Raw genomic sequence first — 25,301 nt, 5'->3', positions numbered from 1 at the left:
GATGATTCTGTCTTATTTCTCCCTTTGCCCAAAAACAGAGACCTAAACTGAAAAAATCCAAAATATCTAAATAAAAACAACAAAATACTAAAAACAACAACTATTTTTACATAATATCTTTTTCACATACTTCTTCCAACGATACTGTTGTAAATTCTGAACCAGGAGTCGAGAATAGCCAGGCTGCTCCATTTCTGTTTTATAGATCAATTTACACTGGTTATTCATTAGGCTATTCTATAGCCTACATTAGGGTTACACTAAAGTTCTGATAAGAAAAGTTCTGGGGCAAAAACCTTAAGAATCTAAACTGAAAATCTTCATTAACAAGGTACTTGGCATATATAGTAAGTTCTCAAAAAAAATTTCCTATTAGTGCATCAAATCTGAGTGTTTTATTAGAACCTTACTTAATACTCAAGTGGTCCACTGTCCCTTATTAGTTTAAAGTTCTATTGGCTTTTGGTTTTGCTAGCTTCTCATACAAATGAAACTGGATTAACAGAGAAAGAGACATACAAAGTACTAGGCACAATTATGAATCAATTAAATACAAATAAAAACTCAATCTTTTCATAGAAACACCTAACTTCTAATGGCACCTAACTCTGAGATTTAGAATATTGCAGGCACTAGATGAAGCATTTTTTTGTAGTATTATATTTGATCCTCACAAACTTCTGTAAATTCTATACTCACTTCCATAGTGCAGATAAGGAGATTGGTGAACTTGCCCAAGGCTACACCACTAGAGAGGGACAGAGCTGATATATGAGCCCAACTATCAGACTCTATTGCCTAAGCATTTACCCACTCTACTTTCAACAGGTATCTTATTAGATCAACCACTTGACACAGAACATCATGTACGAAACGTATTATCACAACCGCCCTATAAGGCAGGTACTTACTCGTATAAACTCCTTCTTTGCAGAGTCATGAAAAGAAAGTTCTGCAACTTCAGCCTCAGAGGCCACGAGCCACTGAAGAATAATCCTTAGTTGGGGATCTACTGCACATGGCTCCATGTCAATATTCGTTATTAGCAGAGTCTTTCCATCTTGCCCCAAACCTAATATTTAAATTTAAACAATATGAAGTGAAACTCATTGATTCAACCCTCAATACTCTGGTTTTCCAAGGATATGTAGATATTTTCCACATCTTAAGATTCCAATGAATGTTTGGAAAAAATCCATCCTTTCTTAACCACACCAGAACATCAATTAAAAGACTTCTTTGAAAGGGCAAAATAATGTAAAACAAAGGGATATCTCTGATCATCCACTGCTAGCACAAATGCAAAACTATTTTGAGGCATGGAGTTGAAGTACCATATATGCCATCAGTTGTGTCAAAATTATGATCCACAGGTAAAGGGAGAGAAAATAAAACTATAAAGCCAAGATTACAATCAAAATACAAATGAAACACACAAATAAAAACCTAAATGGACTTTAAGAAAGCTTTATGAACTAAGAGAAATAGCAGCAAATACTTGTATAGCACACACTAAAGTAAGTATTGTTCTAAGCTGTTTAAATACACAAAGTCCTGTAATCCAAAACCACCCTACAACATAGAAACTATTATCATCTCTATTTTACAGGTGAGGTTTCTGAGGCAGAGAGATCCAGAATCTTAGAATAAGGAAGTGGCTGAGCCAGAACATGAACACGGACAGTCTGGCTCCATGCTCTTAATCACTTCAGTCTTTGGGAAAAATGTTACATGCAACCACTTATAATCCCAAAAGCAAGACCAGGGAATTTTCTAGTATATCACTATTATAAGTAAGATACTGCTCTCATGTTTCTTTTTTTTTTTTTACTGAAAGTTATGTTTTCACCCCAACCAGGTGGTTCAGTTGGTTGGAGCATCGTCCTGTGCACCAATAAGGCAATAAGGTGATGGGTTTGATTCCCAGTCAGGACACACACCTAGGTTGCAGGTTCAATCCCCGGTCAGAGTGCGTAAGAGAGGCAACTGATTGATGTTTCCTCTCTCTCTCTCTCTCTCTCTCTGTCTCTCCCTCCTCCCTTCCCTCCTTCTCCTTTGTTTCTCTCTAGAATCAATGCAAATTATATCCTTGGGTGAGTATTAAAAAAGTAAAATAAAATAAATTTTTTTAAAAAACCATATCGTCAGGTGATTAAAAAAGGAAGAAAATTACGTTTTCACCATAAAGTAGGATGAATCTCTGTTGACTGTAAAAGTAATGACTTAACACCCCTGCTTAATGATGGCTGAACAATAAGCAGTGCTAAGACACAGGCCATCCCACACAAGAAGTGAACAGCAGGGTCTGTTGGCAGATGTGGTGCCAAACTATACCAGTAATGGAAACTGTTTAGTCCCTGATTCATTTTTATAGTTTGCAGAGCATTCTAGATCACTAATTATTTTTAGGATATGTGTAGGCCCCTAATTTTTCATTCAAACAGCTGGTCTACATTATTCTCTTAAAATAAATGTACTGTTTTTTCCCTCCTCTCTCCCCACTGGCTCTCAATCAAAAAGGGGTTTGGTGCACTATGGTACTAAATATGGTCTCTGGGCCATTTTGTAACTCCTGCACTGGTCATGGGGTTGGGAGGAGCTTTCACCCCAAAGCTTCTCTGTACCACTGGCTTTCTCAGTTCAGGGTTCCTGGTTGTCTGACCTACGAGTGACCTCTCTCTTTAGAGAGGTTACTAAACACTAGTGAAAAGAGAAGGGACTGAAATCCTAAAACTACAAACAAAAATGAGGGTTGTTTCCTTAGAATTTCCTAATTTTGAATCTTTCTATAAATCTACATCAATCTATTTCCTAAATTCTAATTTAAAAAGTTTTAAAGTTGGCTACAATGTTCTATATCATGAGAGATGACTATAATCTCATAAACTGGGTAATATTATTTACAAATAATCTCCTGATTACTACCTACTCACAAAAGAAATCCATAACAGCCTGGCTAGTGCCAAAAGTGAAAATTTCTAAATGAATTTTATATTGATATTAACTTATATGTTCTCTCTTAATCATTCCTCAGTCACGTTAGTATTCATTACAGAAAATATTCACCACATGCATTTATACCAAGTATACAGCCTTTGGAATAACCTGCTCATAGGTATTACTTGGGAGAAAGTACATAACTTTTCTATATAAAAAAATCAACACTTTAACAAAAATAAAGCAAATATTACCTACCCTATCCATAACTCAAAAAGTATCAGCCCTACTTCTACTTTATATCTGGTGAGAAAAAACTTACTTCTAGAAGCCCTATATGAAGAGAATGACTACTTAGCAGAGGCATTAGAACTCAAATATAATCATCATCCTGGGTCTGAGGATTTTAGCTAAAAAACTGGTACATGACTTTCCTAAACAAGAAAAGCACAGTTCGTAATAAAACTGAGTGGAAATTTAGGTGTTATAAAGTATATTTCAAGAAATTCATTTTGGCAATTTTCTCAGTTTAACCACTTCTAAAGAAATAATTAAAAAATAAAAATAAAAAACAAGTATCTCAAACAGTATGAATATTTTTATGTTCCACTCTACCAAAGATATAACTGGTATTTCTATAATTATGGGAAAATAAGATTTTGGGGGGGGGAAATTCAACAACCATCTAAATACAATAAAAACTCAGCTTCATCATGAACAGTTTTTAGAGTCACTCAGACGGTCTAATATATTTATTTGAATTAGGGATCACAAATCACGATCCTGAACTCTGTGACCAACGTATCTAGTATTTACACATTCAGAATTATGTTCGTTAAAGAAAGAATTGAGTATTTTCTTCAAATATGTGTATGTGAGTGTAAGACTGGAATTCTGGAAGAAATATGAAGAAGGAATATGACTTATGTGAGATTATCATTAAACACTAATTCTAGAAGTTACCTGTTTGGAAGAAAAAAACTATGACATATAAAATAAATTGTATCTTAGGAGTAAGAATTTTATATTTTGAAAATCATAATTATAGAGTTGATCATAAATTTTCCTCTCAAATAATTAAAGCAGCTCAGTCTTTATTTTTTAATTGTTTTTTTATTGATTTTAGAGAGAGAGAGAGAGAGAGAGAGAGAAACATCAATGAAAGAGACATCGCTAGGCTGCCTTCTACAGGCCCCCCAACAGGGATCAAGCCCAAAACCCAGGTATGTGCCCTGACCAGAAACTGAACCGATGAATTCTTGGTTCACCGGTGGACACTCAACCACTGAGCCGCAAGGGGCAGGCAAAGCGGTTCAGTCTTTGTATCAGTGAGTATTTCATTAGTTTAGCAACAAAATAATACAAACTGCTCAAAAAAAGACCTGACACTGTACAAATTGGTTTAAGAATACCCTGATTTATAATGTAAATACCATTATTTGTAATAACCCAGAGCATAACTGATGAAATGCACAAATACAAAAATTAAAGACTCCTATAGGAAAACTTATACAAAAAGCATGCAAACACTTTGAAAAACAAATTGTCATTTACCTTCTACATCATCCTCATGCTCTTCGTCTTTATCATCTGGCCCATCACTTTTTGAATAAAAGAACAGAAGCAGTTAAACTAAAAAGCTTTAATAATGGTATTAAAACCAATTCTTCAAATATGGTAAATAATGAATGTTACAATGTGATGTATGACATTTAAAAGGGGGAGAAATGACAATAAAAAAGGAAGCGTTGCTTCTCACACCATTTCATGTTAAAATCTGAATTATAAATGATGCCTAGATAAGTTATTGGTAACCAAGAAGTTCTACTGGACCATGATATATAGAGCACCAAGTAATTTAATAATAAAATTTAATTTAAAATAATTTGAAGCCAAAATATTCTAATTTGGTGTTAGATAACACAGCATTTGAATATCATAGAATGCCACAAATAATTATTTATTAATACTTCTGCTGATGCCATTTATATATTTTTAATATAGTAAAAACACATTTTTCTTATATATGAAATAAAACCACATACAAAAACAAACAAAAGACCAAAAAAAAAAAACAGAAATCCTGTAGGAAGCAAGCTCTTCTTAATGAAATAATAATTGGTAGATGAAAAATAGCAAGCGGAGCAACACATGCATAAAAGTAACACATTTTGTAATTAGATGTCAATCATATCTTCTTAGCATAGAATTTTTTCATTAGATGTAATTTAGCAAGCAGAATTATGTCAAAAAATAGGAGAAAAGCAGCTTGATACATATTGGCATTGTAACCCACATTGTTTTAAGAATATGACATCATGCATTAGCGGTGAAAGACTCATCAGTTTTTAAGTTTCTGGACTGGACCAACCTGTCTGATGTTGGAAAGGATAAATTGTCCTCATACAAATCTCCTTCTAAACCAAGACTGCTCCAGCTACTGCTGTTACCATTACTGCCAGAGGAAGAAAAGAACAGAGCTGAACTAGAAAATGAATAGCAAAGACGACCTTGGTTTTCCTTGAAACAGCTTCTGTCAGTAATAACTGTGGCTGTTCTGAAGCGGCCACAATGGAGTGCAGCATCCACAGGGGTCAAGAGAGCCCATACTGCTACTGTAAAAGGTACCTGACAGCTGCAGAGATCTGGGTGTTTTCTTACTTGTCCTCAAGAGATCATAAAAATTACTCCAAATGTATATTTATTTTACAGATTAAGACAACAAAGTGTCTTTTAAGACAGCAAGCAAATGCATGAAGAGGTTTTACAATTAAATTCATTTCTATGTCAAGTTTCAGGATATACTTTGTAAAAAGCCAATACTCTTCAGTTTGGAATAAGTTTAAAAATAAAAAACCACAGGTTAACATTCTCTCAGGTCTTCAGACAGTGCAAACAGTGATGGACTTGGGGGGTGGGGGAGGTAGGCACCAAAATATAGTCCCAAAGAGACCTTTTCGAACTACTTGGAGAAAAAAGTTTTCTGATTTTAAAATACTCTTATTATGTCAATTACCTTCATTTCATATATTAGATATAATTCAGTAGGTGGCAAATAATATACATTTTCTTCAGAATATTGACTAACCACAGCTTATTCAAGCATTACACTTGTCTGGTTGGCCAGTCACTAATGCCACACAGATAACTTCTTTACTATGCCAATCAAAAGAAGAAAGCAACTATATTCTAAAACTGCAGCAAAGCAATAAAAAACAAAAAGCAATTGTGTTCAGAAACAAAACTAAATTCAATCTTTCAGATTAACACCTAAACATGCAATTTTTAAAAATTCTAATCATTAAAATAATTAGTAAGCACATTAGTTTGCAGTGAAAGCAGCTATAATTCCCCATATTAGACAATTATAAAAATTAATATTTACACACACCAAAATTTTGGTTCTAAAAAATGAATTAACATAAAATAATTTTATAGGCATCAGTAAATGTTGACAAAGTTACTAAAAAAGGGACGATTATTTAAAAGTTCTAAGGCGTTTCCAAGCAATCTTGAATAATTTACATATCCATGTTTACTCTACCACTATCAAATTGTGCCAAACTACAATGTATTAGAGAATAAAAGTTAAAACTGAGCAGTATCTTTTCACATATATTCAAATAAACATAGCTCTATCATAAAACTGAAAACAACCAGAATCTTGCCCATGTAGTCTGTTGTCAGACAAACCAAAACTGAGAAAATACAGAAAGAGAGAGTGAACAGAGAGCTACTAGCCAGAGAAAATTAATGATCTCAAACACTGTACTTACTTCTATTAACAGAATGATTATCTAAACAACAAAAAAGTTATAAAATTCTTACCCATACACTGAAGATTCCCCCATTTAATAAAAATGAATCATCTAAGTATTAGATGAACATGAAAATAAACAGTTAAAAAATGGTCAAACTCCCTCTATCTAACAGCATTCCCCCTCCGAGGTTGCCCCTTGAAATGGGTGAGATTTGAAGTCAGTTATTTACAAAATGCCACTTGTAACTAGGATGGCCATGTATTTTTCACCTAATCAGGGCACTTCTGAAAATAAAAGGTGTCACCATCAATAATTACACCTATAGAGAAGTAAACCAGGACTGTCTCCTGAGCAGACTGGGAGGTATGATCATCCTACATTAACCCAACATAAAACAACTTCATTTCTTCACTTAGAAGTCTTTCTAGTTCATCCCTGAACATGGTCCTGCTTCCATCATTTTCTTTTATGTCTTTCATGTTTCCTATGTGAAGGACAGGGACATCGCAAACCACTGGTAGTCAGGGTCTAAAATTCTTTATTGTGGCTTTCAGCCATATGAAGAGTACTATCAATTCTGACACATCTCAAAAATTATCTCAAAAATTCAGCAAGTTCATCCCTATCTCTTACCTAAATCTACTATATAATTGTTAAGAAATTCACAAACTGCTGAAATACTTGAGATTCACTTACACAGACCAGCTCTCTTTCTGATCAAACAATTATACACTCTTCCTAAACACTTGTGAAATTTTGAGATTATTGTTTCTTTTTTAACTGGTGCTCTCTATGGAACTTCCTACTTAGCAGGAAAATGCAAGTGTGTTCCAAACCTCTGAAGCCTTTAATCTCCTACCTTGATCTCTGTACCAGAAAATAACAGTTCCTATAGCAGATGTCATCAAAAGAAGAAACATGTAAAGCCATATACCTTATGTGTTCTCTGAACCTCCTGCATTAAAATCATCTGAGGTGCTTATCAAGCACGCAGATTCTTGGGACCCTCTAGTGACCTAGTGAATCAATCTCTGGGATGTGAGGCCCTGGAAATTGTATGTCCAACAAGCCTGGATGAGTCCCACTAACTTTTTCTTTGTTCCTGAACCTTAATACCACAAAGCGTAATAGTTCTTTGGACTGTGGTAGATTAAAACCACAGAAGTTTTTCTGACAAAATGCTATCAAGCCAAGTTTTCCCCATCCTAAATTCAAATAATTATTTTTCTGAACCTACATCCATTTTCCATGTTAAACATAATTATTTTAGCCTCAGCCCAATTTGGTTGTTTTGAGCGTTGGTTCTGTTAATGTCATTATCTTTTCATCTTCAGTTTTTATTTTTTACTGACTTTACTGGGGTGACATTGGTTAATAAAATTATATCGGTTTCAAGTGTAAAATTCTATAATACATCATCTGTATATTGTATTGTATGTTTACCAACCCAAGTCAAGTCTCCTTCTGTCACCATTCATCCCTTTACCCTCTTCTACCTCCCCCAACACCCAACCCCTTCCCGCTGGTGATCACCACACGGTTGTCCATGTCTATGAGGTATTTTTCTTTTCTTACTTAATCCCTTTACCTTTTTAAAAAAATATTTTCTATTGACTTTTTTAGAGAGAGAAGAAGAGAGAGGGATAGAGAGATATAAACATTGATGATGAGAAACATCAGTCAGCTGCCTCCTACATGTCTCCTACTGAGGATTGAGCTGGCAACCCAGGCACGTGTGTTGACTGGGAATCAAACGAGTGACCTCTTGGTTAATGGGTTGACACTCAATCACTGAGATATACTGGCCAGGCTCCCTTCACCTTTTTGACCCAGTCCAGCAACACCCTCCCCTCTGACAGCTGTCAGTCTGTTCTCTGTATCTATGAGTCTGTTTGTTAGTTTACTTTATTCATTGGATTCCACATATAAATGAAATCATACAGTATTTGTCTCTCTGAATGCCTTATTTCACTTAGCATAATACTCTCTAGGTCCATTCATGCAGTTGCAAAAGGTGAGATTTCCTTCTTTTTTTATGGCCAAGTGGTTTTCCATTGTGTAAATGTACCATCAATTTTTTATACAGTCATCTATGGATGGGCACTTGGGCTGCTTCCATATCTTAGCTATTATAAATAATGCTTCAATAAACAGAGGGGTGCGTATATTCTTTCGAATTAGTGTTTTTTCAGATATATTCCCAGAAGTGGAATGATGGGTCATAAGGCAGTTCCATTTTTAACTTTTTGAGGAGACTCCATACTGCTTTCCACAGTGGCTGTACCAGTCTGCATTCCCACCAGCAGTGCATGAGGGGTCCCTTTTCTCCACACCCTCAAAAGCACTTGTTGATTTACTGTTTTCATCTTCATTTTTCAGTCATTCACAAGTGAATATTTCTTATCTCTAGGAAAATAATGCTGTATAGGACAGAGCCAAGTGCAGAGCCTGGTCGGTGTCTCCCTCTTTTTATCAAACTAGGTAACATGCCACATAGAGCCGTTCAACTGGCTACAGTCCTCTTAATGCCACTAGCCTCTCTAACCCTAGTTTTCCCATTTTAACACTGGGATTTCCTAAACAATGTCAACCCTCACTGAAACTCTAGGAGCCTGTGCTTCTCAAAGATAAGAAAACAATTTAACTGTTCATATTCTAGTCCAGATAATGTTATGGAAAAGAGACAAATGACTTGTGATTGCCTCTACTTCCTACTACCAGTTTTAAAGACTGCCAGTTTTGGATCTAGATTTTAAGAAATATTGATGGTTTACAACTACATTTTAAGAAACTATGATGAAATAGATACTTCATAAAAATATTACTAATCCAAGTATCAAACAAAATACTCTGAGATGGTATGTTCTAGCAGGTGAGGAGTCATCTCCTTCCTTAGGCTCCCTCATCCCCTCCTCTAATAGTCTGCTTACCTCCCTCTCCAAGGGTTAATTCCAAGGCTCTGTTCACCTGGAGCCTTACAGGGTCCTTTCCACATATGCTCAAAATCTCTCCTCTCCCTTGACTCAGCTAGGAATGGTATTTATTATTTCCAATTTTCAATTAATGTGGATAAAGATTTTATGAAATTTTATTGGTTAGAAAATGCATGTATAGAGTTACGGATATAAGAAAAAATTGTATCACAATTAATAAAATATTCCATAACTTTACTCAGAATAAAGTTAAGTAAGAAAAGTTATATATGAGGTAAGTGCCTTCTGTTAAACCAAACCATATTTTTTATAATGAGTTTATGTATTTTCAGTCATTCAAGTATAAATGCTCTGGATCATTTTTTTTCCTGAGTAGCAGGACAAGTAAAGAACCCTTCTCCCAAAAAAGATACTACCTTAAACTAATATCAGGAAAATTATAGGCCATTTTGATGCCTCTTACAGATAACTGTCCTTTTCTTACCCTCTAAAGCAGCAATTTTCAATCAGTGTGCAGCAAGAATTTTTTAAAAATGCAATACCTGACTATTTAGTCAGGGGCACTGACCTCTTCTCCCTTAGATTGTCAAATTAAAAATTTACAACAGCCCGGCCAGGAGTGGCTCAGCGGTTGAGCATCGACCTAGGATCCAGGCGATCGGGGTTCGATTCCTGGTCAGGGCACATGCCCGGGTTGTGGGCTCGATCAATGACTCTCTCATCATTGGTGCTTCTATCTCTCTCTCTCCCTCTCCCTTCCTCTCTCTGAAATCAATAAAGATATATTAAAAAAAAAAAAAATTTACAACAGCCAACACAACAATAGCTGTCCAATGTGAATGAATCAAAATTATACCTATTTTTCTGTCATGCTGGCAAAAAATATATTTTTGGTATGCTACAGAATTTTAGTAATTAGTGTATATGTGCTATGAGATGAAAAAGGTTGAAAATTGCTGCTCTAAAGAAAAAAAAGTGCTCTCTTTAAAGTAAGAAAAAAAAAGTTTTTCCTGAAAATTTCATTTAAAGTCCAGGTAAAGCGTAAAAGGTATAAAATTAAATGTATGTTAACATTTTTCAAATCAACTATTGGCACATTCAGAGAAAATTAGCAAGGCTAATTACTACATTTAATAAATGTCAAAAATCATTAGAAATATATATAAAGTAATAAAATACATTTTGAAAACAATGATAGATTTTCAAATTCAGAATTTTAAATAATACTCAATATAAATTAATACCTCATTTCTGAGATCTGAGGACCTAAACTATGCAATTACATGTAAAATTTTAGTTACCTTTCACTTAGATGATGAAAACTGCTGCTTTCATCCTGGTGTTCATCTTCAAAACTTAAATTGGACCAGCTACCAGTGCTGTCATCACCAATACTGAGATTCATCTGCTGGCTACCAAAAGATTCAGTTGACTGAAAATCTTCTATTTCTTTTAGACTAAAAAAAAAGATAAATTCAATCCAAAAGCATGAGGTTCTGAGTTATAAGACTATAATTCTTACAGATAATAAAGATAACAAAAACAAGAAATGATTTTCAAAGTCAGATCAGTGGTCCACCTAATCCCCTTTCTTTGTGTCTGCTAACAAAGAAACTTTGTAGGACAGTTTATTAATTTCAGAGTTAACTGAGGTACCCACCAACACCCATCCATCCCAAATGCAACATTTATTTAAATTCTCTTTAAATCAGTTCTTATTTTCAACTGAAACCACTATGAAGGAGCACAAGTTCCTAAGTTTTCCACCTGCTTTGTAAGGCAGTACTTTTATTTGTATAACAAAATAAAACAAAACCCCTTTTCTGGCTTTAGAAACAAACAAAAAAGTAGTTCAAGGAATTCTAGTACTGTCAATCAAGCCTACAGTCAAACTAGCCAACTCTTTTTAAGATTCCGAGTATGGATCATAACCCTAACCCTTCTCTCTTGCTTTCAATGAAGAAACATTTATATTTTTATTCTATCTTCACAAGAAAGGCTATTCACTGTTAAATTACTGTAACTGCCCAAACTACATTTTATTCTCAGCATAGCAGTTTAAAGTGATATTTTTAAACATGAATAGGGAAAATGTTAGTCTTCTGATCAAAACCCTCTAGTAGCTTTTCACCAATCAGAACAAGCCAAAGCCTTATAACATACTACCTAATGTGACAATCTCTCACAATCTCTACATTATCTCCTACTACTCCCACCCTGGCTCACTCTCGTAAGTCACTCAAGCCTCTTCGCTGTTTCCCCAACATGCAGTCCCACCCGTTTCCCTGGAACCCTCTTCCCCCCGATTTTCATGTGACTTATTCTCTCTTAGTCTTTGGCTCTTTGCTCAAATGTTACTTTGTCAGAGTTGCTTCCCCTGCTACCTGTTCAAAACTGCAAACCAGCCCACCCGCTGCCATGCACGCCACCATCACCAGCACTAACTCCCTTCCTTGCTTTAGTTTCCCTCCAAAGCACGTATCACCACGGGACATACAGTACTACACATTCTACTTATTTATTATACTATTATACAACATGAGGTGCAAGTGAACACATATTTTTGCCTGTTTTACTTACTTCTGTATCCCCAGCGCCTAGAATAGGTCCTAAACTGTCCTCACTTTGGGGCTATTGTCATTTTGTATTTAAAATATACTAACCAGAATTATATTGGGCATTCCAGCAATCACACTATAGTTTTGAACCATAACAGCTTCATCTTCTAGCTGAGAAAATGGTTAATACCTTCCCTCAAAGGGCTCTTGTAGGGTAATGAACAATGTATATGAAAGGAATATGTAGAATATGAAACAACACATAAATGTAATAGAGAAGAATTGTTAATTTAGGGTTAAAAATAATCCTACCTTTCTAAACAGAACCTAAGTAAGACATATATGATCAAGCTTAACTTTTTTTAATCCTCACCCAATATGTTTTTATTTTATTTATTTTTTTTAAATTTAGAGAGAGAAACATCAATGTGAGAGAGAAACATCAACCAATTGCCTCTGGTATGGGCCCCAACTGCAGATCAAACCTGCAACCTGGGTGCCCTGACAGGGAATCAAACCAGCAACCTTTTGGTGTATAGGACAATGTGACAACCAAGCCACACAGCCAGAGCTGATCAAGTTTAACTTTTCATTTTGTTATAAGACCCAAAAGAAACTTGAAACTTACCTGTTAACAGCATGTTCAACATTCATGATCGCTGATGTCATTATGTCTGTGGTAAGGCTTTCAGCAAAGCTAACACCATCTTGTCCAATTCCACTATCAGCTGCCAAACTGGTATTGCTCAGCTCTCTCTCTGCCTTTTCAATAGCTTCAGCAACTATCTTCTCAGCAAGCACTGTCTTCTTATCAAGATCAACATGAATTTGAGGAACATCAAGGTGAAAAATTCTAGACTTCTGATAAATGTTGCTAAATTTTGAATTAGAACCTGGCTTACTGTGAGCAAGTGAATCCTGTCTGAAAGAGGGTTGAGGTGAATTTCCACTGCAGTCATGGAGTTCTTTATGGTCACAATATCTGCAAGTTTGACTTACAAGAGGTGACAACTTTTCTGCATAAGTGATCCTATCTGCTGCTTTTGTGGTCTCAGACACTTGGAAAACTGCAGATCCTAAGCTGAGTTCCATAGTGTCATTCACTACTTTTTTAGCATACTGTTCTATAGCTTGAACAACATTCTCTCCATAACCATACCCATTTAAACTGCCTGTACTGTGGTAAAATCTGTGATTTTGTGGGGAAGGCTGAAGAGACTTAGGAAAATCTGGCTCAATGTGAGACTCGGTATCTTCATCACATCCAGATTTTTCATAAAGGCAAGAATCTGTTGAGGATTTTGGCAAGCTAACTGCAGACATTGTCAGCTCTTTTTGAACATCTCTGGTTATGCTATGAGCGAGAGAGGTTGAAAAACTATACAGTTTAGAGCATTCATTTCCATATGTATCCTGTGTCCACTCACAAGTTTGATTTTTACAGAGGTAACCTCCATTTCTTTTACTTTGTCTTTTTTTATCTACTTCTTGGTGGTGTTTTTTATTTAAGAACATTAAGAGTTCATTGTTGGCTTTCACCTGTGAGCTCTGCACAAGGAACATTTTTGAGTTGCACTTCATTTTGGCTGTCTTAGCTGCTTCTTGCAATCCTGATTTGACCGATCGATAAGCAAGTCTATTGGCATACTGATCCATTATTAACTCACTATTACCACCTTCCTGTTTTAGTATTTGGATAATGTGACCTGCATATTCGTCTGTCACACTTTCACAGCTGGGATACTTGTATGTCAGACCTGACATATAAGAGCTTGGTGGTAATGAAAGAATAAACGGATCAACTTCTCTTGGGTGTGCTACAGTCTCTATATTCAACTTCTCTTCTGATCTATAATCTTGGTCACCATCACTGTAACAACTGTTGTTCTTTTCACTGAAAAGCACATAACTTCTACCTTTGGCTATTTTCTCAGCTTCAGTAATGACTTCTGCTGCCATATCACCTGCAAAATTGCATAATGTTTGTAAATTTTCATCTGAGTGATGCAACGACATAGATGATACACTTCTTTGACTCTGCACATTTAAGCAAGGGATTTTAATCTTGGGTTCTTGAATTATTTTATTATCTAAATGGGAAGCTGCCGTTTCAGTTGCAAGAGAAATGATGTGTGTAGTTAATGCTTCAGCAAACTGAACTTTTTTCTCCGAGTGCTCTGACTTCACATCCACTTCTGGACGCTCTTCACCTTCACTACTTTCAACTTCTTCTGAAAGAGATCGCATGAGTTTCAACATGAACTCTTCTTTTTCAATAGCATTTTGTTCATTTTCAGACAAACTACCAACAGATGAGTAGTGAGGTGTAGAAGGTGGTGTAGCAGGTGCAAATTCTTTTGCTAATTCCCCCTTGAGCTTTTTGGTTAACTTCTTGATATCCCATTCAGAACTAGCCTGGGATGGTACTAGAGGAGTTGATGGGGGAGTATCAGGTATTACATTTCCATCTCTAATTTTCTGTTTATCTTCCGCATGCAAACCATCTACGCACGTAAGCACTGCAGATGAGAAAGTCTGTGAATGGGCAAAAGGACTTTCTTGCCCAAAAGACAAGGGCACAGGTACTGTATTATTCAAATTATACTTTTTCATTGATTTGTCCTTAGCAGATTCCTTCAAATCAGGTTTCTGACCTGCCACAGTTGAACATGGTAGTGTTTCTAAAGAAAATCCATGAGCTACAGAATCTTTACATTCTGGAACACAATCCTTTCCAACTAAAAGTGAGCAGTGAGTTAAGTGATCTTGAGCATCAAGACATCCGGGAAACTTCTCCAAGGTTAGCTGTGACTCTTCTCCAGGAATAGGCAAGTCTTCCCTGTTTACTGCATTTTTATCCACGTTTAGGATCATTGATTTACTTTTATCTATGGAATGTTTAATAACAGATTTAGATAATCGATCAACAAACATGTCCTTATTGCTAGCTTCATTCTGTTGTAGTGTCACTTGATCATAGTGGAAAGGAGGATTTCTTTCCTTTACTGTTTTAGTTAAACAATCTGTGTGTTTATCAACTGCTTTTGTAACTTTGAATGATGTCACTGACTCTAAAGTTTCATTTACTATCGAACGCACCATTGCTGCAGAAAAGTTGCTAATAATCACAGGCTCACTTGTTAATTTTGAAGAGTTTTGCGTTTCAACATCATCATTAGTTAGTTTAAAATCATTCTGGTTACTCGGACTGTGTTCTGAAGGTAAACAAATATTTCTGAGACAAGCTACTTCTTCTTCGTTTTTTGTGGAAACATCTGCTTCGGTAGAATCACCATTCAAATTACTATCACCAGATGACAGATGAGACTTTGTCTGATATGTATTAGTTGAAAAGTGATATGGGAGAAGGGCACTTCCTGCCAGAGGCACTGGTATAGAAGTAACAATTCCAGAAGTACAAAACAAGGCCTGCTGTACAGTATATTCTTTTTTATATGCCTGCATTGGTTTTGTCACCATAATTGCTTGACTGTTAAAAGCAGGGGTGTATGTGGAGGTCTGTGTCCATGGCACAATTTTTTCAGCACTCACATACTTTATGTTATCTGTAGAAACACTAACTGCTGCCTTTGTTGTAAAGGTCACATCAACTTGTGATAGCTCAATGAATGCTTCCTGTATTACAGACTCAGACAAATCTTTTGCATATGACTTCACTACTTTGTCTTCATAGTCAAATGAACACTGTGGAGATGCAGGTGTTGAGGGATATGAAAATTGACACACTTCCATAATACCTTCAAAAACAAGCTCTTCAGCAAGATCTGCAGCAAACCCAGCAACTACGTTTGTAAATATCTGCTTCTTTACATACTGTAAATCTTTTAAAGCATTTGATAAAGCTTCACTCACCAAAAAATTAGCAAGACCACTAATGGCACGTTCTTTCAGTGAAAATGCACGCTGCCTTCTCAGTTCATTAAAAGCCATCTGAAAAACAGACGATGTCAATTTGATGGCTAAGTGGCACAATGCATTGGTACAGGAAGAGACTCCTTTCTGCAAGTCTTTAAATGCACTGCCAAAACTTTTTTCCACAAGATCTGCTGCAAATTTTTGAATGCTATCTCTAATCATTAAGGGTTTATTCTTAGATTTACTTTTTTGATCAAGGCTTCCACTCTTAAGAGCTATGGTTTTATTTTCTCCCTTTTTAATGCTATTAATGTTTGACGTTACATTAGTATTTTGGGTATGGAGAACTGAGCTCAGTACTTCACATGAAATGCTATTCGCATAATCTTCATAGGTGTAATAAATAGAATCATGATTTTCATGAATCCTATCTCCACCAATATCTGTTTGGCAAAAACATTCAGCAGGTGTACAGCCTCCAAGAGGACTAAAAGCAGAGGATCGAATGGGGCTAAACAAGCCACTGTCTTCCCCAGATGCCTTCACTGGGCGAGGAGAATCTGGAGCATCACACAGGTTGCTGTAAGGGGATTCTGGTTTACGAGGCGTTGGCTTTCTAACATTAGCTGGGAGAGCTGGACGATCAAACTTGAATTTTTGAGGATTCATAGTAGTGGTTACAGAACAAGATTTGACATGTTTGTGCCCTTTCTTTTTCGATGGCTTCCCTATGACAGGATCTTTCAGAAATGGACAAGAAGTCTCTAAAGTTTGTTCTAGTTCATCAAACTGATCAAAACTATCAAAAAATTCACTTACTTCTGAGTCTGAATCCTCTATATCATCTTTCATCACAGGAATTTTAGGTAACTCAAGTTTTGCTTTTAAACTTTTCTGATATCCTTCTTCATCTAAGAAAATAACCGGACTTGGACTTGAGCACTCCGATTCAGATGAATAGGCAGGAGAAGAAGAAAAAAACGTTTTCTGTGTATCACTACCTTTATCTGAAGCATTAGATGACCTATAGAAACTCCTTTGGATCCAAGGCTCAGAAATTGATGTTGTGACTGAACTTTTCACAGGTTGTTCTTTATGTCCCAGAACGTTTATTAAGGAAGTTGAAGGTTTAGCCAATGACTTCTGCAGCCCAGAGCTAACCAGAATCCTTAAATCATGGGTTTCTAACTGGTGACCAGAAGTAGTCTGTGAAGCAGCATCACACTGGCTCTTCAGTGCAGTAATGTTTACTCCTATAGAAAAAAAATAACATGATCAAATTACTCTTGGAACAGAATTTTTTTAAAAATTTAAATCAATGGGAGTAATAGATTTCAGCATAAAATATTTGTAACATGTCTCTTCTAAACTATGTTGTTTAACATTCATCCCAAGTCATTCTCGAAAGCAAATATACCCTTTACTAAAATAATTTCATTTTACCACATACTTGGGAGTACCTGGTCCATGGAACGCTTAGCATACTGTCACATGTGCTAGAAACACTAACAAGGTGACTCTGCCAGCTAACTCCTGTCAAGTTTGAACGTAGCTATGTTCCAAACACTTACGATAATAAGGTAAACTGTACTACCAAAATAAGAACAGAAATGGCAAAACTAAAAACCAGATAGCAATGAACTTAAAAATCTCAAGAAAAGTAATTCCTTGGACAATTAGGAAAAAGGTGAAAAAGAATAAACATCAATAGAGTAAGTTGGCCTTAAAACTTTAAAAACTGAACTTTAAACTTGAATCCCCTATATAAAGAAGTAATCTAGTAAAGAACAAACCATCATTATATGGTTTTGAGGTCTCTTCTTCCTCTAAGTGCTCAAACGCAGTGACAAAGTCATCCTCTATGGATGACACTGACTGGTTAGTTTCGTCATCATCTTCATTAGCGGTCTCAAGTTGGCGCTTCTGATGCAAGTATGTATCCAGGGTGTATCTTATACCAGTAGCATATTTACTTAAGAGACTAAAGATAAAATCAATTCTGAGTCTTGGTAATGTAGGTGGTGACACTCTCATGACACAAAGCATTCCAGAATGATGACTCTTGGGAAAGATGATAAAAATATTTTAATTTCAAAACATATTATACATACAAAACATACTACCTGTAAATAAAGCCTAGAAATAACACAATCTCGGGGGGGGAGGGATAAAAAAGAAAGAAATACATGCATCCTGAATGATTTTTCTTAATCATTCACCTAACTTACCAACTACCCTATAAACTGCTTGAAGGCAGGAACCAGATACTATTCTATTTTTGTATCCCATTTTCCTTAGTGCACAGCACAGTTATCACCTTCTCTCCCATCATAAGAGAAGAATCCCCTCTTTTACGTAAATTTCCCTAGTATTACAATTTACAATAATGTTTACAGCTTTAATACAAGTCATCAGATTTTTTCCATACAAATGTAAATTGTATGGAAAATGTAAATATTACAAATGATTTGTTCAAAAAACTAGAGCCTAAATATAAGAGCTACTCACCTCTTATAGTCTAGCAAACAAAACAAAGTAAGTATAAATGAAGATTATAATTAAGGAAATGAGGCAAGCAGTTCTACTTTTATGTGTAGACCTCATAATTACACAGTAGTCTTTTACACATGGAATAAGTAATTCAAATTTTAAACCTCCTAGAATTCAATTTTTAGGAGGTAAAACATTCAAAACATTTTTCTTTAATGAATTTTCAATAAAACAATAGTAAAGAACTAAAAGCTGAATGTTATAAAAGGAACTGTGTGGAATGGTAACATTTTTGTTTATAAAATTAAAGAACACATCTTCAGATTTCCAATTTACACTGAATTTTTTAAATCAGAAAATGAGTTAAAGTATGTTCTCTAAAACATATAGCACAATATTTATATAAATTTGAAATTGGCCATAAAGGGGGAAAAATTCTTATTGCTTATAAAAGCTAGAAGTTCAAGAAATCCAGAAATAAATTTTCAGAAAAAAATTAATAATTATTTGCATGCCACTTATGAAACTTTGCACATGAAAACTCTAATTTAAAGCTATAACCAAAATTATTCTAACCCTCAGTGATTTCAAAGCTTCATGAGTTAGATTCCTCATGAATCATACTTCCTCAAATATTTTTTTTAAAAAAAAGAAACTTCAAGCATTTAAAAGTTTAATACCCTCAATCAAATGTCATTGCAAAATTTGCCCTGAAAAACTCATTAGAAATGGTATAAAAGTTACCTGATTTAGAGGACCACTGTTTATATCTGGTGACTTATTTATATCCTTCATACAAATAATTTCATTTTCATTTAGACTACAGAAATGTAGTGAATTCAGAAGATCTGGAAGTTCCAAAGAAACTGCAGCTAAATCCTAATTTAAAACAATAAGACTTTTGTTAAGATTTCTATAATGTGGGACCCATCCAAAAATCATAAGGTCTACTGGTTAATAAATTTTTCAGTTCATAACAGTTAACACGTGCAGTCTATCAAACACAACCACTTTTTTAAAAATTCAAAAATAAAGTGTACTAAAATATTTTAATATACCTGCTATTTCTGTACCCTTTTGATCGTATTAATATGAAGCTACAAACATTTTTTACATGGTACCTCACACATCCATGACAATTAGGCTTAACAGTTTTTAGCTGCAAATGTCAACCTGCAGTCCTCTGGTTAAACTGTGAAATTTTTCATACAGGATTCTTACAGACTGTACTTAATTGAAGTTTAAGTTTTATATTTATAAAATACAACTCTATTTTTCTGCCTTTTCTCTCTGAAGTATTATATTAGACTTTAACTGATAATTTAATGGTGTAAAGAAAAAGAAAATAGCTTTTTTCCCCTCATTTGGCCTTTCTATATAAATATTTTACCCAGTTAAGGAATTACTAATGTCCTTGACCCTTCACAGAGTACTTTCCTTTATAATTATGGTTTTATCAGTAATTCTTAAAGAAGAAGTAGAACCAGAGAGAAATACTTTGGAATACCTCTTCTCTCTGCCTTACATTCTCAGGAATATGTCCTCTCTTGTGCCTTCTGCCTAAACTATTTCCTTTAGCCAAGGGTAAAATCAAGACACACAACAGAGTTTTCATTCATTATCACCTACTATGCATTGTTCACAAAGAACTAAATAGTGTTATTTCTTCTTCTAAAAAAATAGTGTTATTTCTTCTTCTGCCACAAAAGGAAACATTTGGCAATCACAAACCTTAAGAAACTGCATGAGGCAAAACACAGAATGCTTACCAGAGCTCTTTGAGATACGGAAATTGAAGTTTAAGTTTTATATTTATAAAATACAAGTCTATTTTCCGAATCTACCAGAGCTTCAACCACTCTTTATGTGACTGAAGCTTTCCTTTGCTGATCCTAATCTCAACTATCAGCCCCTCTGTAAATTCCTGCATAAATCAAATAGGCTAAAATTTTTGCATTGGTTAATATTACTTTTTACAAATTTTATCATTTAAATTTATCTCATTTATTTTACCATTTAAATTCTCATTGAAAATATAAGAGCCTGACTGTTGAGGTCATATTATAAAAACCATCGAAATTAAAAAACAAGGCTTACATTCTATCTTAGGCACAGAATGGAAAAAAAGGTAGCCTCCAATTTGCAACCTTCTCAGATAAATGACTTTTGTGGTCTCCTAACCTAAAACTGCTTTTCATAACAAGAATACTCAGTGAAAATGCTAAAAGTGAAAATTGCCAACGCATACTCAAAAGGTGATCTCAAAATGTCATCTTTTAACTTTAAACAGGAATGATGATAAGCAGAAGAGTTTAGTGTAAGTTTTTGGTTAATAAGGCAAATTTTCCGTATCTCAAAATTTGTTCCAAATAATCTCTCATGGTCTTTTTTAGTTCAGTAAATCGACTATACCTGTATATGAGCAGCATCTGTTTCTTCATTAAAACCTAGAAATGTGACCTGAATAAAAAAATAAAGCTCTATTAATTTGAGTTTTAACATTTTATCTCAATTAGATTACTAACAGCTGAGAAACAGAAAAAAAGTATATAAAGCATTAAAATACTGTCGCATACAAGTATCAAATCATTATATGGTACACCTGAAACTAATATGATGTTTTATGTCAATTAGACCTCAATTAAAGTAACTAAATAAAAATGCTGACTGTCTTGGACAGAACAATTAATTTTTTCAAAAATGATGACAAAGGCTATTCCACCAAAGGTTTGGCTCCATAACGCAGCTCTTCAACCTACCCCACATCTACTTCATTAGCATGCTCAATCGATTCTACTCCCAAAACATATCTCACGCACATCCACTTCTCTCCATTCTGGCTGCCAACACTTCCCATCTGCACTACTACAGTTCTCTTGCACCTGATTCCAGTAATCACCATGTCACCTGCCTGTCAAAAGCCTTCCAAGCTTCCCAGTTTGGTTCGAACTGAGGCCCCAAGGCTCTGGGTTAGATGCCTTCAATCTTCTCTCACTTTCATTTATACACATAGGCTCCCTTTCTGAGTCTAGAATATGCCCAGTATGTACTTGCCTAAGGTCCTCACAGTAGCGCCCCCTCAACCTGGATCTCTGTTCCTTGGATGTTTCCATGCCTAGCACCACCTCATTCTTCAAGATCCAACTTATATGTCACTTCCTCAGAAAGGCCATCCCTGGAGAGGCCCTCAAGGTTACCTCCTTATTGACTCCCTGTGATATTATCACTTACTTCCATAAATGCCCTTATACAGAGATTTCTCTGCAGAAGATTATACAAATTAAATTTCTAAAGAATATCTAATGATATGAGGAAATGTCACATTACTAAGTAAAAAGGACAAGTTACAGAAAAATAATAAAGTATGCCCACAATTTCAACCTTATTTTTAAAAACATATGCATGGGAAATAACACTGGAAAGTGATACATCAAACTATAGTGATTAACTCAAGATGATGAATTACAAGTGATTAGATTTTTTTCCACTTTTATCACCATGGGGCTTTTTCCTCATTCATAAGATTAATGATAGTCATTTTCTTTTTTTATGCTTTTGCTATTTCTTCTTTTTCTATAAGGAATATGTACTGCTTTTATAACCTGAAAATAGTATTATTTTAAAGTTTATATTCCCTTTGTCTTTGACATCATTGGAAGAAATATTTTCCATTTCAAGACAGAATAGTAAACTGTCTACTAAGGCAAGTACTTTGACTAAAAACATGAAATATTTAAATTAATAGCAATATGAATAATCAATTCTAGGAATTAATGGAAAATATCATAGTTAAAATATAAAGCAATGCAATATACTTCTGATCTCTTTCTGATCATTAGGAAGCAAGTCAGAATCTTAAATTACCTCAGGATCTTTATTCTGATTTATTAGGGTTATTTAATTCACAGAATTGTTACAGTTAATTTCTACAGGTCTAGGTAGGTTGTTAATCTCTAGTAGCTTGTCTCTTCATCTATAAAACTTAAGGCAATACAACTTCTCCACAGTTGGGAGGGTTAATCAGATAATGTAGAGGAAAGTGCCTAGTATATCACAGACATTCAATAACAGAGACAATTAACAAATTTCCTTCCTTTCTTCGAAAAGATACTTTGGGATATGTACACCCTAAAGTGAGACAGAAATTCCTTCTATACTTTCAAATTTCCTTTTACTGAATACTGAAGAGAAAATAAGCTGACTTGGTGTTTTGAAGATGCCTGTAGAGTCTTACAGATTCCATTGATGGAGGAAGGCCTCACCAAGGAATGTAAGCAGCTGGAGAGATACAGGCTGGAAAACTGTTTGAGGGCGAAAGGACACAGGAGACTTGTCACCTTGGCAACAACTGACTCTGCTTTATGAAAATAAAGTAAAAAAGGGGAAAAAAAATAATGGTCAAGAGCCATAGAAATGAGCTGATACAAAAAGAAGAGGCTCCAGTGAGAGAACACTGTAGGCCTCAAAGGTGTGCTCATTATCCTATGGAACAACTTCAAATAGTTTCTCAAGGAATAGGAAAGAAAATCATTCCCAAACATAATAATACTAAAGATTTTATTAGAACACTAATTTCAAAAAAAAATTTAATTAACAACCTAATACCTTATTTTTCAGATTCAATGACCTAATATTCTATTTCTCTTATTTTATGTCATAAATGTGTTAATGGACTATGGTTATATTGCAGAATAAAATATTCCTTTTTACAGTTAAAAATTTAAAGATAGGAAATACTGACATAGCAGCAAAACAGGTGAGCAAGTGATATATCTTTCCTTCAAGTAGTAAATATCTTAATTTCAAAATAAATTTAGCACTTTTTCATTCTGAATCAAAGTACTGAATTTAAACAATCAAGAAAACTAACAATAACCCAAAAAACAATCATAAAAACTAAGTATGTATTTCATGTTTCACAGTAGAAAATTTCAGTATTAAAGTTCTAATTACTGAATATTGTAGGAATCATCTGATACAGCACTGTCTGTCTAATGTTCAATAAGGCCTGTGCAATGAATTAAATGTGCTCATTATAATACACTAAGATAATTACATTACTGCATATTTAATAACGGTACTTCTTGCCCTGGTCAGTGTGGCTCAATGGTTAAGAGTGTCAGGCCAAGCACCAAAGGGTTTTGGGTTTGTCCCACCCACCCCGCCGCACCGTCTGGCTCATGCAGGAGGCAGCCAGTAGCAACTAGTCAGTGTGTTTCTCTCATATCGATGTTTCTCTCTCCCTTTCACCCCCCCTTTTCCCTTCCCTCCCTCCCTTCCACTCTCTCTGAAAAGCAATGGAAAAAAACATCCTCAGGTGAAGATTAAACACACACACACACAAAACAGGTACTTCTCATGCATGTATTAATATGTAAACATTTTAGGCATTTTAAAAACAGGAATGCAGTTCTACGGAAATGCATGAACATACATTGTGCTTTATTAAGAAAGGGTATAGAGAGTAACACGTCAAACCTCAGTCAAACTGGCATGTTCATCCTGCTTTAAACAGTCCTCTGCTGATATACTGCACAGTTCCTTCTCACTCTGTAATAAAGACTTTACAGACTGGAACACATCTTCACTGAAGCTCTGAAAATAAAAGATATTCTTAACTGATTTAATTCTAGGATAAGATAAAAGATCCAGGAGTTAGTCTAATTTTAAATGGAGAGTAACTCTCCAATTAATATTCATTTGGCATATTATATAGCTTTTCATAAATACAGAACTCAATTCAGCTAAGAGAAAGAAAGAACAAATTGCTTAAATAGAGTTCCACATTCTCAAAACACACACACCATAACCCAGGCATTCAACCTACTGGAAGAGCATGGGGCCCTCACACCGGTTCACTTACTCTTGCCTACATTAAAACCTAACGGACTGCATACTTGATTTCTAAGTCATTGGCAGAACAGAAGCAACAATTTATATAAGGAATGAGACACTGTGGAAGCTACAGTAAGGAATGCTAAAAACAGTGATTACTCTCATAACAAAGTTGGTTATGAGGGGGGAAAAAACTTATAACCACAAATAAGGCTTTTCAGGGACCTTAAGGCAGCTATATGATGAATGTGAGGGAAGGCATTCCAGATTTGGCAGGAGAGGATGTGACAAGTACTAAGTACCAAAGGGAGGGAAAAGCTACATAAAGAAAATAATGAGTATTATAATCAGACATAAATAGACCATTAATCTCCTTCTAACTTACTCTCCTGGTAATTTGTTGATCTGCTCCTTCTATCAGAACTATCCTTATTCCCCAGTCTTCCCCTGTAGAAATCCTACCCATCCCAAGACTGTGAAGATTTTCCCATCCCTTGGTCATAATAAATCTCTCTCAAAGTTCTTACAGTATTCATTCCACATTAAGGTCACTTAATCTATATCACAATATATTATAATTACTGTTTTCATTATGTATTTGTCTTTCCTACCCATTAAACCAAATTACTGAGGCCAAAGACTGTAAAATTGTATTTAACTCAGTTTGTTTCCCTACACTTCAATACCTTACATACCACAGATGTGAGTATACTAAACAGAGGTTTATTCTTGTATTATTATTTATTAATTACTGTATTATTTCCACATGAACTGTGAACCTTTTGCCCCACCCTGTATATAAACTCAATAAATGTGTGTTAATTTTGATAAACTGAAAATTAGTGAAAATCTTCCATCTAAGAGATACAAGTATGAAATTAAAGCAGTTAAGAAAAAAATGTAGTTATATT

The 25,301-nt window shown here is 34.9% G+C and overlaps 1 protein-coding gene across 3 annotated transcripts in view; it reads right to left on the bottom strand.

Annotated features, from left to right (window-relative positions):
* Positions 1-25,301, bottom strand: part of AKAP11 (A-kinase anchoring protein 11) — a 49,742-nt gene that overhangs the window by 5,565 nt on the left and 18,876 nt on the right. For 2 of the 3 annotated variants that reach the window (XM_016205419.2, XM_016205418.2), the window contains exons 3-11: positions 24,034-24,150; positions 20,968-21,015; positions 19,300-19,434; positions 17,859-18,126; positions 12,818-17,318; positions 10,933-11,088; positions 5,309-5,392; positions 4,492-4,538; positions 912-1,072 (exon numbers count right to left, since the gene is read on the bottom strand). In XM_016205419.2, the coding sequence (XP_016060905.2) occupies positions 912-1,072; positions 4,492-4,538; positions 5,309-5,392; positions 10,933-11,088; positions 12,818-17,318; positions 17,859-18,126; positions 19,300-19,434; positions 20,968-21,015; positions 24,034-24,150 (5,517 nt within the window). The remainder of the gene's footprint in view (positions 1-911; positions 1,073-4,491; positions 4,539-5,308; positions 5,393-10,932; positions 11,089-12,817; positions 17,319-17,858; positions 18,127-19,299; positions 19,435-20,967; positions 21,016-24,033; positions 24,151-25,301) is intronic. The other variant, XM_016205420.2, reaches the window with a different exon arrangement.

This window comes from Miniopterus natalensis, chromosome 2, assembly GCF_054644295.1.
Source record: "Miniopterus natalensis isolate mMinNat1 chromosome 2, mMinNat1.hap1, whole genome shotgun sequence".
NCBI lineage: Eukaryota > Metazoa > Chordata > Mammalia > Chiroptera > Miniopteridae > Miniopterus > Miniopterus natalensis.
Note: the sequence above shows the minus strand (reverse complement) of the source record. Positions and strands in the feature narration are given on the sequence as shown.